This window comes from Achroia grisella, unplaced genomic scaffold, assembly GCF_030625045.1.
Source record: "Achroia grisella isolate CSIRO2021 unplaced genomic scaffold, CSIRO_AGI_Agris_v1 utg980, whole genome shotgun sequence".
NCBI lineage: Eukaryota > Metazoa > Arthropoda > Insecta > Lepidoptera > Pyralidae > Achroia > Achroia grisella.
In genome coordinates, this window is record NW_026713079.1 from 680899 (window position 1) to 697726 (window position 16828).

Genomic DNA, 16828 nt, shown 5'->3' on the forward strand with positions numbered 1-16828 from the left:
AAAACTCTACTCTTTGGTATATTAGTTCACATTCCCCCCCGCCTGATTTTTTATGGATGATAATGGAATGTTGCTCCCGCCTGCACTAACGGTTTACGCTAGCGGGGCACCTGCGGAGGATGATAAGATGAGCATGATGTCAGGTCGGTTAGGTCTCCGTGACAAATTCACTAAGAATTTATCACGATGGTTTCCAAAAGAACCGCGTCGATGTCAACCTGACATGGTACATTGCTAACAATAAGATCATCAGTCCAATATAAATTAATCTGTATTATTGTATACATGTACAACAGTTATTTGAAAAGAATACGAGCTGAGTTTCTTGTCAGTGCTTCACATCTCGAAATCATTCCGAACTTGACGGTAGATTTGGCATATCATGAGAGTCTGTAATAGATCTACATGAATAAAGATATTTTGAATTTGTATTACTAACAATTTGTCCCCCCCCCCCCCCCTGAAATATTATGATAATTCACAGCAAACCCAAAAAACACGATCTGTCGTGGTGTCCCTGACACCGGAGCGGCAGCGTGAGACATGGGCCAAGAAAGCGGAGTTCCTGCTGGCAGTGGTGGGGTTTGCAGTCGACCTCGGCAACGTCTGGCGTTTCCCCTACATCTGTTATCAGAATGGTGGCGGTAAGTTCTATGTTATTTCTTTATTTATTTACTCTTTGCACGAGAAGTATAACACAAAGAACAAACAGATATTCATCAACATAGTATAAAGTCGCTGTCGCTATAGAATAGAATAGAAAATCATTTATTCAAATAAACTTACATTGAAGCACTTTTGAATAGTCATTACATTTTTTTTAATCTACCGCTCGTTCGGAAAGCTGTCTCATCACAAGAAGCTGTCTGTCCCTATGTATGCTTAAATCTTTAAAACTACGCAACGGATTTTGAAGCGGTTATTTTTAATAGATAGAGTGATTCAAGAGGAAGGTATGTATAATACATGTACACCCGTGCGGAGCCAGGTTGGGTAGCTAGTAAGTAATAAGGAACAAAAGGCGATCTTATCGCGTAAGCAATCTTTAATCTTTGGGTAGAGGAGAGACTACTCTCTCCTCTACCCAAAGGTTAAAGAGTTGAGTAGTTTATCTGAGTTAATAATATAAACGTAGAAATTTGTGAATGTGGATGGATGGATGTCTCTAACTTCTGGTCTGCTCTTATCACTACGACTGATTTAATCTTATTGCATGATTATATTTGACCCAAAAAATTAGTGCTTGTTGGTAGTTTGTATTCACACGTTTCGACTTGTAAATGTAAACTTACAAGGATTATTTAAAAGAGCAACACACAAGTTTCTTGCTCGTTCTTCTTGTGATGAGACAGCTTTCCGAACGAGTGGTAGATAAAAAACAAATTGTTATGACTATTCAAAAGTGCTTAAATTAAGTTTATTTGAATAAATGATTTTCTATTCTATTCTAACTCAGTCACGCAAAAACTACTAAATGGATATTAATGGAAATTTACAATAATATAACTTGACCAGTACGATTGTTAACAATTTATTACAATATTCTTTATTGCACAGATAATATAAAGATATTATAATTTAAAGACAATGTAAGCAAAGGTGGACTTATCCCTAGAAGAGATCTCTTCCAGTCAACCTAAAACAGTGGGATATGTGGTACTGAGTGGGTAATAATTGGTGCAAACAAAAAAAAAAAAAAAAATGTCAAAGGATAGATACTAAATAAAATTAAAATAACAAATTGTATAATCTAAAACAAAAGTAAAATACATAAATACGAATATAATTTATTTTATACTAGCTGACTCGTGCAACTTCATCTGCCACTTATTATATTTCACCCAATTTACCTAATATGTTTTTAAATTATAACCTATGTGTTATTGTGATTTATAAGCTGTGTTACTGTCTAGTAGTATATAGTCCGCGAGTTAGAGGCCTATTTCATCAAGTATTTCCAACTGTCGAAAACTTCTAAGAAGGTTAAGAAAATTGTGTTATAAAGCTTAGGAAATCACTGTTTCGTATATATACATACTATTAGCCCGCCGTTTCACCCGCATGTAATTTATTGCCCATGTGTTATTCTGATGTATACGCTGTATTACTGAAAAGTTTTATCAAAATCAGTTCAGCATTTTTTGCGTAACAAACATCTATCCATACTCACAAACTTTCGCGTTTATGATATTAATAAGATTCAGTCAACAGTGGCCTATGCTATATATATACGTATATATGTATTTTCAAGTCAAGATTTTTTCTGATAGTTGTAATGACTTGTTCTATATCCTGTTTCCGGTTTATTGTCGACTTTTGGGATAGATGAACCACGCGACTTCTTCTCTTTCTTCAATTGTATATGAATCGTCGTCTATCATTATATAATCAGTAAAAAAAAATACATTCAGCGTAATGTTGTCAGGTGCATTCCTCATCCCTTACTGCGTGATGCTGCTGTTTGGTGGCCTACCACTCTTCTTCATGGAGCTCGCTCTTGGCCAGTACCATCGCTGCGGCTGTCTCACACTATGGAAAAGAATTTGTCCTGCTCTGAAAGGTAAGGTTAATTAATTAAAAACATGAACATAAAGTCAGGTCAGTTAGCATGATTTCCCATTGATTCCAGCGAAGCAGCGTGTTATGGAAACTGTATTTCTATGTGAAGGTTAAGATATCGCAATGAAATTATTGGAAAATTCAGATATCTTTAAAACAGTGACAAAACATCTACATCTAACTTGTTCTTTTTGTACAAACAAATTGTACAAAAAGAACAAGTTAGATGTAGAAGCCAAGAACCAAGATGTCGTAAGAATATTATAGAAGTAATTTTTCTACTGTCTACTACATTAGAAAAATGACTTCTACAGTATTTAGGAGTTCAAGTTTCAATAATGCAATTCACCTGGGGTAGGTGCTCATGGGGGGCGGTAATCACTTTTTTTTAATTGGTGGTTTAGGCTATTACCAGGTGCTGGGTACTGCGACCTGTATAAATCTATTGTGCTCGCCCTTTTTCAAAGTTCGCTACCTAGACCCGTAAGGGACAAGAATTGAAGGATATTCTTAGGTAATCACTTACCACGAGATGAGCCGCAAGCTCTTTTATCATCTATACTATATAAAAAAACGTGGCGTAGATAGAATTTAATATCAAAGCGTCAATAAAACTTCAAAACAGTTTTAATCTTTTTGATTTACATCTAAAAAAGTGTTTGAAGTATTTCTATTGGAAAGATTTCCCTGACGACGATCCGGATGCCAAACAAAGGTTTAATGGTTGCCCGATGTGACGAAAAAACAGATTGAAAGCCCTCCCAGCGGGTACCTACTCTGATTATTAGACGACAATCACTTACCGTGCTTCAGTATTGCATTGTGGCTTGAAATATTTTACCGGATGAAGAATTTTTATAACCACGACGCAAAAAGAGGAGTGTGATAGTTTTATAAAATAAACCCAAACACCGTTATTTGTGGTTTCCATCAGTTGCCGGCCTCTGTGGTGTAGCGGTTTGACACACCGATTTGCTTCCGATGGTCGCGGGTTCGATTCCCCGCACGGTGCAAACATTTGTAGTTAAGAGTATGATTGTTTGTAGCGGTCTGGGAGTTTTCTATGTACATTATGTATGTCTTTACAAAAAAAAGTCTAAGTATTTGTATCTGTTATATAGTATCCATAATACAAGCTCTGCTTACTTTAGAACTAGATGACGTTGTGTGATTTGTCCAGGGGTATTATTATTACTATTATTATTATTAGTATCTTTACATAGTATAAAACAAAGTCACCGCCGCTGTCTGGAGACTTATATCTTTTATAATACGCAACACATTTTAATGCAGATTTCAGCAATAAACAGACTCATTCAAGAGAAAGGTGTGTTGTATACATGCGTGTTATAGTTTAAAACCAGCTAAGAAATTCAAGATTTATAATGCATACGAGTCAAGCCGGGATGGGTCGCCAGTTATTATATATATATATATAAAATTCTCGTATCACAATGTTTGTTACCATACTCCTCCGAAACGGCGGCCGATTCTCATGAAATTTTGTGAGTAGGTCTGAGAATCGGCCAACATCTATTTTTTCATCCCCCTAAATGTTAGGGGTAGTCCATCCCAATTTTTTTTTTTTATTTTAAGGCAAAATAACGTTTGCCGGGACAGCTAGTATATACATAAAATTCTCGTGTCACAATGTTTGTTACCATGCTCCTCCGAAACAGCTTGGCCGATTTTTATGAAATTTTATATGCATATTCAGTATGTCCGAGAATCGGCTACTATCTATTTTTCATACCTCTAAGTGATCTGGGTAATAAAATATTATATGGCATTAAGCCATACCAACCCTAAATTATCACCCTTCAACCATCAACCCCTATTTTTAACAGCGGTTTTAATTTATATAGCAATACAACGTTCGCCGGGACAGCTAGTGATCTAATAAGAAATCTGTTTGAAGTCCATACCATAAAACGCAGACAAATCCTCTATCAAACACTCGTTTCATCGATCGTCCACTTTGAAAATCAAAGTGGCCCGTGTACACGAACCATATATATGTATGTGATACATTAGACTTTATAAATATACAGTAGGCAATGCTTTTAACGTTAAGACAAATGGTCGCCCCTGAAGTGTGGATGGGACTTGTTAAAATGTATGAAACGGACTGACTGCACTCCTTGTGGGGCGGGTGGAAGTGACCCGCGATTTGTGTGGCTAATGCATACATATATGACCCTTTTCTTCTTGTTAACGTTTGGTAATGTACCTTATATGGTGATAGAATACATCTTTTTTTATAGCAAACAATAAATTCTGTTGAGTTTCTTACTAGTTCTTCTCGATTAATAATAATCTCAGGACAATTCACGCAGCGCCACTAAAGCCAAGTTATGGGCACTAGATAACTGATATAAAAACATAGATTTTTTTTCGTAAATACATACATATTACACATAGAAAATACCCAGACCGATACAAACAATCATACTCATGAATACAAATGTTTGTGCCGTGCGAGGAATCGAACCCGCGACCATCGGACGTAAAGCGGTGTGCTAGACCGCTAGACCACCGAGGTTGTCAAATGAAATTGAATCGTTTATAATCGTGAACGGGTGCTGTTTGTGGAGACTGGTCTGTTCGGGTTACGAACACTGATTACACTATTTGCTTTTAAGAATTTCAATAGCATATGCTGGTCCCAAATTTGAATTTAAAAATGAATCTGTATTATTGTTAACAATATTTTGATTTGATTTGAATCTTTATACTGAAGTGAACGGTAGGGAAAAAAATTATAATACAAAAACTGTACGATCATATGCTGATAAAATGAATGAATTAAGTTTATAAATGTAATGTTAAGTTAAGCTCCAAAATGGTTAATATTAATTGATTCGTCTTTGTTTTTAAGTAAATGCAGACCTAATCAAGACAACATATTTAAAGGCTATACAGTATTCAGAATATTATTAAAACTAAAGTTTCCTTATATAAGTTGTTATATTGTAAATATTTTTTTAACTTAATATAAACACTTTTGAATAGTTAAGTTTTTTTATTCTACCGCTCATTCGGAATGCAGACTCATCACAAGTAGAATGAGCAAGGAATTTGTTTGTTGCTCTTTTAAATAAATATTGATTTACTTATATTTCATTAACAACAGGGATTAGGCATGCGACAATCAACATAGAAATCTCGCACTTAATCTATGTTCAATCAGATAACATTGTCAGCGCTATGAATTTTAAGTTAGATATTTTCAATAAAAACATTATTATCTTTTAAAAATTCTTCAATTTTATAATAAGCTTTTTTTTTCAAAGAAAATATTTTATAACACATTTGAATTTTTTTTCTAGCAAATTGAGTACAGACTCTGGGAGTTTGTTGTAAAACCTTACGCAATTTCCATAAAACGAATTACTAACTTTCGTCAAACGGCGCTTAGGTAAAACTAGTTTGTTGACTGATGGAATGTAATAACCGTCGCTTATTGTATAGTATAAATAACTAACATTACAAGATTGACTGACTCTTGTGCTAACTCCTAACCGTAGTTATTGAGGAATGTGTTGTTCTGCTTCTATACCCTATAATTTCACTGACACATCTAACAATTTAAAATAAAACGACTTAAACAAAAAAAAACTACTCCTACATGAATAAATTATTTTGATTTGATTTGAACTGACTGAATTTTTACAATATGGTATTATTGTCACTAATTTTTACCATGATCAAGGCTTACTTTTTTTACCCAAAGCTGGTAGAGAATGACATATATTTTCTACATTTTTTATTGTGCAAAAAAGAATAAAACAACATAAGCATACTAATGAATACAAATGTTTACATCATGCGAATCGAACCTGCGACCATCTGACGTAAGACGGTAGACCTGTAAGGCCGACAATAATATGAGTATAGACTGTAGATACGTCTGTATATAACACGTCATTTGAGTATGAAGTAGGCACGTAAGCGCCAGTAGATCTGTCGAGCTAATATTTGTTCCTCTCTTCATTCCACGGTACCTACTATTCAAGTCGACGCAGTTTTTATATTATCAACATATATCTTACAAAATTTCCCTACCTATCTCACGCGTAATAATGAAATGATTTAAGTGAAAACTATAGATATTGGAATAACGACTTTGTGATTTTATCATTAAAGTAGAATTCGCTAAATTGGTGAACTTGGAATTAATATAGTTTGTTATTAAAAGTGTGATGTTTCTCTTTTTAAAATGGAGTTTTTACAACAGACTCCGCTTTAGAATGAGATATCTCATACTTTTACAACAAACCATAAGAGATGTAAAATTTGTTTAAAAAATATATTTGTTATTAAATATTTATATTCATATTATTTTTTTTATTCACAAATGTAACACATCTCGTTACACTATGGCACGTCAGTAGTAATTATATATTTTTTATATAATAATTATGTCACAATTACAATTTTAATTATTCAAATATTAAATTAAATTATATACATATCTATAAAATAAATTAAAAATCACTTAATTAAAAATGTCATAAAATGTAAAAACAAAGTTGCTCGAAATATGATTGTATTTTGTTCTTAAATTCTATTGAATTTAAGAACAGAATAAAATCATATTATATATATATATATTTAAATGGTAATAGTAGAACAGAATTGTAGACGGTAAGTCTACTAAATATATAAAATACTTAATGGATGATTTTGATTAATTTTGTGATAATGCATATATAATATATAAATGTAAACATCCACACATTATTTCTGAGCAACCTTTAAAAAACAGTAATTAAAATTAATTTCCGATAGTGCCACAAATTAAGAATCTCATAAAGCCGGCAACATAAGCAATGTCAAATGTCTCCGATACAAAAAACAGACTAGAAATATAAATTGACTTTTTTGTATCGACTAGACTTGAACTCACGACCGCTTGAATTTAATTCAATGTAGACACGGCACGACGCTATTAAAAATACACCGCGACCATCTTTAAATAAAGTTAGTTTGTATAAAAAAAATTCTATTCGATCTTGAATATTGTATTCTCAAGTCAGCGAAGTTTCAGGTGAATCTGTAACAGTTTTTGCTCCGTGATCTATTGGCTCAGTTGAACGGGCGGGGTGGCAACTGTCGCGCTATGATTTAACTAATAACCACCCTTCAAACTTGCACTTCTTTCTTATCTCGCTACAAAGTTTAAGAACAAGAATGATCTGCCTTATTCTACAGTTAACTGTATTCGTTTTATAGTATTTTTAATGCGCCGTGTAACAATTTTAAGATAAATAAACTCACCAATTACAGATACATAAAAATAGAAATAATCTTTATTCAAAAGTGCTTATAGCACTATTAAATAAGTATATTTATACATTCGCAATATTAGGAGAAGAATGAGAAGACAAGAAACTTGCGTGTTGCTCTCTCACTGCATTATTAAAGTACAGAAAACAAATAAGATTATTGAAAAAAAGTATTGTTCCTAAGATTTCTAAAAGACAAAAGAAGAAATTAGTATTAAGTACAATCTTTATTGTTAAATAGTCATAAATTATTGCGGATGAGTACTTGTTATTAAACATATACAAATTTCTGTACCTAATTCTTTTCCAGTCGTACACTTGATACCATAAACATGCGTTCTCCGTTATCAGTGTTCAAGATGTATATTTACTCATTTCGCTCGCTTATCAACATGAACGTTCCCCCGGACCCGTCGCTGCCGCGATAAATATCTTTTCCACAAACGCACTCAGAATCATTCGTTCTATTGCTACTTATATCTATCTTATATATCGTTGAGATATTATGTTACGATTGTTATTAGAAATTACGGAATGAATATTATGTTGTTTAATTCCGCTACAATTAGATGTGTGAGACCACTAATTCAGTGCGGAAACCTGACGTCCGCTACTGGAAGCGTTACCACTTTGATGATCAATAGAGAAAGTGGTATTGCTTCCAATCAGGTTTTCGCACTAAATATTTATTATGTCACACATGCTGATGGTAGAGGCATTGAACAAAATCTATACATATAAATAAAATTGCAGTGTCTGTTTGTAATATTGTTATAACCGTTTTTTACTACATGCATATGAATATAAATATGGTACATACACCAAAATAACATTTTTTACCATTTTTGTCTGTCTGTTTGTTTGTTCCGGCTAATCTCTGAAATGGCTGGACCGATTTTGATGGGACTTTCTTTGGCAAGTAGCTGATGTAATAAGGAGTAACTTAGGCTACTTTTGTTTTAGAAAAATAAAGTTAAATTCCACGCGGACTAAGTCGCGCTAGTATATATATAAGCTAGTATATTATAATATGAATCCACTAAGTAATGAAAAAGATTTATAAACAAATAATTAAATATAATATAGAATTTACAAAGTTATTATTATGTTCTGAACAATAAACAGAATTATTTGATATTGTTATTTACGCGAGCAAAGTGTAAGTTGGTTTTTTCAAGTTACGACAGTTCCACTTTCTTTCGTGAATATGTGTAACAAATAATAAAATATGTGTCGTATATATATGCCATACTACATGCAATGTAATAAATCAAATAAATCTTGAATCGTGCAATCAGCTAAGACGCAAGCACAACATTTGCACAGTTATTATTGAGTGTAAACTCGCCATCTTGTTGTCGCTAAACTAATTAGCGAGCGCGATGCGATATCATTTGATTACGCCGACAGATGGCGGTGATTCGATTTCAACATGGCGCCTGGCAAACGTCAAAACTTCGCGCCAAGTTTGCGCCGCCAAAATTGACGCGACCGTTTATTAATTGGATTTTGAGTGTTTGTTAAATTATCGGAAAGGAGACTGAAGTTTAAGCGAATCTTAAAACGTATTTGTAGCATATATAAAGATGGAAGAATAGTTTTTACTTGTCATTTTATACGTATTAATATTATTATCCCTAATACATCTAAGATTTAATAGTAGATTATCTCTACCAACCATCTAAATAAGTATATAGATGGTGGGTAGAGTCATTCTATATATATTTATATTTGTGTATCCTAGATCTTATTTAATATATTTTTTTGTGTTTAAATTATATGTATCTGTATGTAGTAAAAAACCCGCATCTTAGTTTTTTTTTACGAGTAATGGGGGCTGCCTGAAAACCAGCGCTGTATATGTGCACCTCATTACGGTTGTGCTTATATCAGCAACAGCTGAGGCAGCTCCTATTGCCAACTTCCATGTTATTATTTATTTACTGTTTTGTGTCTTATTGTAAATTGTATTATTTGTGTTATGTTGGCAATAAATCAATTATCTATCTATCTATCTATCAAGTATGGGACTAGCTATAGACTTAGATACTTGCAATTATTTAGATTCATTAGCTAGTAAGATAAATTAAATATTATCTACTAAGCACTGCCGTGTCTAAACTGTGTCACCCCACCTTACACTTTACTATTGTTATTTAGTACATAAGATCTATATTTTTATGTACATTTTGTCAATTGCTATGTAGGTGTAGGGTACGCGATATGCATGATTGACATCTACATGGGGATGTACTATAACACGATCATCGGATGGGCAGTCTACTACCTGATAGCCTCACTCGCTTCCATCAACTCCGAGCTCCCGTGGACCAGCTGTAACAACCCATGGAATACTCCACTCTGCACACCAATCACTAACCCCCAACAGAACGTCAACGGCACCACACCGGCTAAAGAATTTTTCGAGTAAGTCTTAAAAAGAAAAATCTTTTCCTATTTCTTTTAATGTATCTGTACAATGCATGTCATCACTTTTAGTTTTACAACATATAAGATTTTCTGTTTCAAATTAAATTATTGATTGATTGTTTTCAATTAACACAGTCTCATTGTTATTGAAGTTATTGAAGATGAAGTAATCTATAATACAATATATTACATGGCGACAATATAAAACAAAAATTGCGTAGCATAAATCAAAATATACAATTTTTAATGACTCAAAATCAATTAAGTGTAAAAGCTTAATTAAACAAAAATTAAGGTATTCGGTACTATTATTTTTTTAATATAATAGCCCAATTCATGAAAGAACTGGAATCTCAATCGTATATCACGTCTGAATTTATCTGTATTTTAATTACTATGATAATTTTCCACCCAAACTTCAATGTGTTAAGCTTATTTTTACTACTGTTATATTTAAGTTAATTAAGGTAATAATAAATATGTTAAGTTAATTTAAATATAAGAAATTCTTTGAAACTATTCTCGAATGACTTCTAAAAGATTATCGAATCGAACTATATTTCCATTCTGCAGACGCAACGTCTTGGAACAACAAAGATCAAATGGACTGGATGATATGGGACCTATCAAGCCATCCCTTGCATTATGCGTCGTTGGTGTATTCGTACTGGTATACTTCTCATTGTGGAAAGGTGTCAGGAGTACTGGTAAGGTGAGAACAATGCACATTACATAAAATAGGACATGTTTCATATTACATATATACCGTGATGCTTTGATGTTCTATGATTTCTTTAAATTCACTTTTTATTGCAGTTTTAGATTTATTAGTTATCTTCAATATGTCATCACCAATTACAAATTACAATTGTATGTTTGCAGTCTCGTAATTTGGAAACTATAGTTCAAATTTTGTGGTTATGTCAATGGTTTCATCTGTATTTGCAGTGACGGAAGATCATTTATTAGTCTTGTAATTTGCATGTGGAAAAACTGAAATAGTTTTATTACTATGTTAGCTTTTTTTTGCTCCATATTATATTGCTATTCCATTGCTATGGTTAGGTATGGTATACTATCCTAATCATAATCTTTTTTCTGTCTTTTATTGTTTTCTATTTCTTGGTCATGTACTTTTCTAATGTCAACTTTTCCCTTGCCATCTCCAGGTTGTATGGGTAACTGCTCTAGCACCATATGTGGTTCTATTAATACTGTTAGCAAGAGGTGTTACTTTACCAGGCGCAACTGAAGGCATCCGATATTATCTCACTCCAGAATGGCATAAGTTGCTTAACTCCAAGGTAAAGTCTTACAATAATCTTACAATCTTACAATAAACAGACTGTGTAATTTCAATTTTTCTCTTTCATTCATCAGGTCTGGATAGATGCGGCCTCCCAAATCTTCTTCTCCCTAGGTCCTGGCTTTGGTACCCTTCTGGCATTATCCAGCTACAATAAATTCAATAACAACTGCTATCGAGATGCACTCGTCACGTCTTCCATCAACTGCCTCACGAGCTTCCTTGCTGGATTTGTTATATTCTCCGTTTTAGGGTAAGTCTAGAACATCATCTGATTTGTTAGACAAACTGACAGACAAACAGACATTTTTTTTATTTAAGTACCGTATATATACCTTTCAGTGTAAAGCTGATTGTTTGAAATTTCAAACTTCAATGTTATTTAAGTATACAGACGTGTGTATATATTATTTGACATGTTCACCGTACTTTTTATTCCGTCTCGTCATAGAAGTCTCGGGTACCTAGTTTAAAATGATCGCTTTTAATTTCTCCTGATTAGATACATGGCTCACGTGCAAAATAAGAGCATTGAAGAAGTGGGTCTGGAAGGTCCAGGGCTTGTATTCATCGTGTACCCAGAGGCGATCGCAACCATGACCGGATCTGTCTTCTGGGCCATCATTTTCTTCTTGATGCTCATCACGCTTGGTCTGGACAGCACCTTCGGAGGTACGTATGAGGAATCGTACGTAGATGTATCGTTTTGTATGTGAAAGTTTATTAGCAGACTTCATTATTTTTGGAATTTCTAATTTTGAGTAGAGTTTCCTGCACCTTTTCGCTCCTCATAAAGCTGTAACATCCCTTATTTCTTTACTATCTCCTCGATTAAATAGGATTATTTCGAATTATCTACTTTAAAAATATTAAAGTACGTACGTAGAAGAAAGTAGAAAACACGTTTTTTTTTTTGTCGAAATTTTATTCCTGACTTTATTACTTTTAGAATCTCCAATTTTGAGTAGTTATCTACACCTTTTTCGCTCCTCATAAAGTTGTAACATCCCTTATTTATTTTCTAACTCCTCTAATACAACTGTAAAATACACGATTAAATAGGTTTATTACGTATCACCTACTTTGAAAATAAGAAAGTACTTTTATGCTTTAGCCAATCAAGGTTATATTCTGCTTTATATGTCTTCATCCTTCCAAATGCTATAGGAAATACAATTTTATGTAAATAACAATAGGAATCCTGGACAATTGACATATCGCAATCTACACCATAACCTAAGCTGAACTACAGTTACTGTGATACTTTGATACAAATATCAAAATATGAAGTAAATTTGAAATAAACTTATAGAATATTTCTTTTAGGACTTGAAGCCGTGACAACTGCGCTATGCGATGAGTATCCAAGGGTCTTGGGCCGACATAGAGAGTTGTTCGTTGCATTTCTATGCCTCTTCATTTATATCTGCGCTTTGCCGACCACTACCTACGTAAGTAATTTATATAAGACTGTCATATCTAATAGAAATAGATACATAATCTGTATTCAAATAAACTCATTACAAGCACTTTTGAATAGTTATATTTTTGTATCTACTCATTCCGAATGCAGATTCGTCACAAGAAGAATGAGCAAGAAACTTGGGTGTTGCTCTTTTGAATAGATGTTTTTATTTATATAGTTTCGAGAACGTAGGAATCGAAATATGTTTTAAGTAAGTAAGTAAGTGGTTTATTTGCGTTACAGACAGATATAAATAAACAAATAAGCCACAGTATATCAGCAGACAGCGCTGTAATATATCTTTTTACAGTAGGCATGCAAATTTGTATTACTAAGCCTAAAAATTACATGTGTTATAACAATTATATTCTAATTCAATATTTAACTATTGTTGTTGTTATGTTTTTACAATTATTATTATCATCATTATTACAATTATTATTCTTATTATCATTACATTTTTATTCATAATATTTTTAATTTAAATAATCGTCCATAAATAAATCCATTATTATTATTGTTACATATTCCAGAAGAAATTCATATGTAATGTTTTGAGTAAGAGGAAAGAATCGAAATACTCTGTTTTATATTTGAAACGGATATTACTTATGTGTACAACTAGCTGTACAGTTGTACACGCGACTTCGTCCGCGTGGAATTTAAATTTATTTTTCTAAAATAAAAGTAGCCTAAGTTACTTACTTATTAAATCAGCTACCTGTCAAAAAAAGTCCCGTCAAAATCGGTACAGCCATTTCAGATATTAGCCAGAACAAACAGACAGACAGACAACAAAAATTGTAAAATAATTGTTTTGGTGTATGTACCGTATTTATATTCATATGCATGTAGTAAAAAACGGTTATTTCAATATTACAAACAGACACACAAATTTTATTTATATGTATAGATTAGGGATCAAGGGTAAACAGGTTACCTGTTTACCCTTTAATACTGATGTAATAGTGAATAAATATCATTATTATTGCATAGTCCAGTACCAAACTTATATGTGAGTGGGTTCAGTAGTAAAGATTGGGTCAAACGGCATCCCCCTATATAAATTACTGGGGTGTTATCTGTAGGGCTGAGCCGATGTATACACTGCATAATTCATAAAGTGGGGGGATGACTAGAGTGTTGCGATAGTGCGAGATTCATTTACAGCCGTTTTATTCCCTCTGCTACTTGTAAACGCATGGGAATCGTTAACTGATTGTGCAAATGAAGGTTCGATGACCAAACGATATTGTTGTTAGTTTTGTATTGCATTGGATTTTGTATGTCCTCTCAACTGTATGGGATTTTATGTATATTGAATATGTTGATTAACTTTTTGTAAATGTTATTTTTTATTATTTATTTAGAGTTTATATTATATATATTACTACTATATTCATCATCATCGCAGCCCGGAAGACGTCCACTGCTGGACATAGGCCTCCCCCAAAGATCTCCACGACGATCGGTCCTGCGCTGCTCGCATCCATTGCTTCCAGCGACCTTATTATATTATTTAACTTTATGTTTCTAAAAGTATCCTAAGTTATTCCTTATTACATCAGATACCTGCTTAAAAAGGTCCCGTCAAAATCGGTCCAGCCATTTCAGAGATTAGTCGGAACAAACAGACAGACAGACAAAAATTGTAAAAAATGTTATTTTGGTGTATGTACCGTATTTATATTCATATACATGTAATAAAAACGGTTGTTTTAATATTACAAACAGACACCCCAATTTTATTTATATGTATAGATGTATAGATATATTATATATATTATAGTGTGTACCGTACAAGGAATCAAACCCGTGACCATCGGAAATAAGACGATGCTAAACCGTTAGACCCGCGTGGCCGTCTTGTATTTTGTGTGTAATGAATTTCTACGGTTCAAATCAATTTCATATAAGTGAAGGTTTCCTATACAAGGAAGGATTTAACAAAGCTGACCGTACCTAAGGGTCGCCGTTCATTCGCAAATCAACATATAAATTGAAACAACCACTAAACCTTATCCAAATTGTATATGATCACACTATGCGGTTTACTCAAATGCTATTTCCATTAATATAATGCTCATTTTGACAACCCTTACGTTTGTTTCGTTCGATCATTTATTTTCCGTGAAGATGGGAAAGGTCTTAATAGAATAAACTTATAAATGTTGGCAACACAGTTTAGTGCTAGACTAAACATAGAGAATGGACTTAATAGAATAACATAATAAATGTTGGTAACACTGCTTAGTGTTAGACTAAACAGTGTCGCCAACTCTAAATATTTATTAACTGATATAGAAATAGTACTTAATAATCCTTATACAACTAAATATAAGCACTTAAGTAGATATATGTATATGATTTTATTGATGCTACCGCTCATTCGGAAAATAAACTCATCACAAGAACAACGAACATGAAACTAGCATATTATTCTGATGTATAAGCTATGTTATTGTAAAGGTTCATTAAAATCCATTCAGTAGTTTTAGCGTTAAAAAGTAACAAACATCCATCCACACTCACAAGCTTCGACGTTTATGATATTAATAAGATTTGTAAAATTTCATTCAATAGTTTTTGCGTGAAACAATAACATCCATTCATTTTTATCCATCAATCCAGACTCATAAACTTCGGCGTTTATAATATTAATAATATTAAGATTTTGTAAAGTTTCATTCAATAGTTTTGTGTAAAAGAATAACATCCATCAATCCATCAATGAGCAAGAAAGAAGAATGAGTTTCTTGCTCATTCTTCTTGTGATGAATCTGCATTCCGAATGAGCGGTCGAATCAAAAAACTTGACTATTCAAAAGTGCTTATATTAAGTTTATTTGAATAAAGATTATTTCTATTTCTATTTCTTATTTCGGTTCCTAAATTACGATGTGACCAGGGTGGAGTATACTTGGTGGATCTGCTGAACGTGTACGGGCCCGGGCTGGCGATACTGTTCGTGGTCTTCGCGGAGGCGGCCGGCGTCTGCTGGGTGTACGGAGTAGACCGGTTCTCTGAGGACGTACGCAGCATGCTGGGACACACGCCTGGTTGGTTCTGGAGGGCCTGCTGGTCATATATCAGGTGATATTATCAGAATATAGAATATTAAAGTTTTCACCAAATAAACTTACTTCGATCATATTAGCTGCCTTTACACGTACGCTCTTTCAAGCGCGAACTGATTTTCACGAGGATAGAGAGAATAGAGTATAGAGAGTATGCATGGGAATGTAGACAAAGAGAACGAGTAAGAATGAGCAGAGTCAGGCTGGATTTCACCAATCATACTATAAACACGTTCAAGGGAACGGAGTTCAGTGTAAACTCGAAAAAAACAACGACGTTGATCTCGTTTTACTTTAGACTGCGCGCGCCTCCAAGTCGTGTCTTTCCGTGTCCTTCATTAGAGTGTACTTTGACGCTTTTTTATTATTAACTAGTTGTTTCTGCGACTTCGTCCGCGTGGAATTTAACTTTATTTTACTAAAATAAAAGCAGCCTAAGTTACTCCTTATTACATCAGCTACCTGCCAAAAAAAGTCCCGTAAAAATCGGTCTAGCTATTTCAGAGATTAGCCGGAACAAATAGACAAAAATTGTAAAAATAAATTTATTTTGTAATGTATTTATATTCATATGCATATAGTAAAAAACGGTTATTTCAATTTTACAAAGAGACACTTCAATTTGATTTTTTTATTTATATGTATAGATTAATTATCATTGCATTTATGAATCATAAAACATCGGAAGTAAGACGGTGAGCTA

General features: G+C 33.3%; 1 protein-coding gene across 1 annotated transcript in view; it reads left to right on the top strand.

The window, feature by feature from the left end:
- Positions 1–16828, top strand: part of LOC131854394 (sodium-dependent serotonin transporter) — a 35053-nt gene that overhangs the window by 17034 nt on the left and 1191 nt on the right. Inside the window, exons 3-11 of the mRNA XM_059205510.1 lie at positions 485–644; positions 2426–2560; positions 10055–10274; positions 10851–10989; positions 11447–11581; positions 11658–11836; positions 12086–12255; positions 12910–13034; positions 15957–16141. Coding sequence (XP_059061493.1) covers positions 485–644; positions 2426–2560; positions 10055–10274; positions 10851–10989; positions 11447–11581; positions 11658–11836; positions 12086–12255; positions 12910–13034; positions 15957–16141 — 1448 coding nt within the window. The remainder of the gene's footprint in view (positions 1–484; positions 645–2425; positions 2561–10054; positions 10275–10850; positions 10990–11446; positions 11582–11657; positions 11837–12085; positions 12256–12909; positions 13035–15956; positions 16142–16828) is intronic.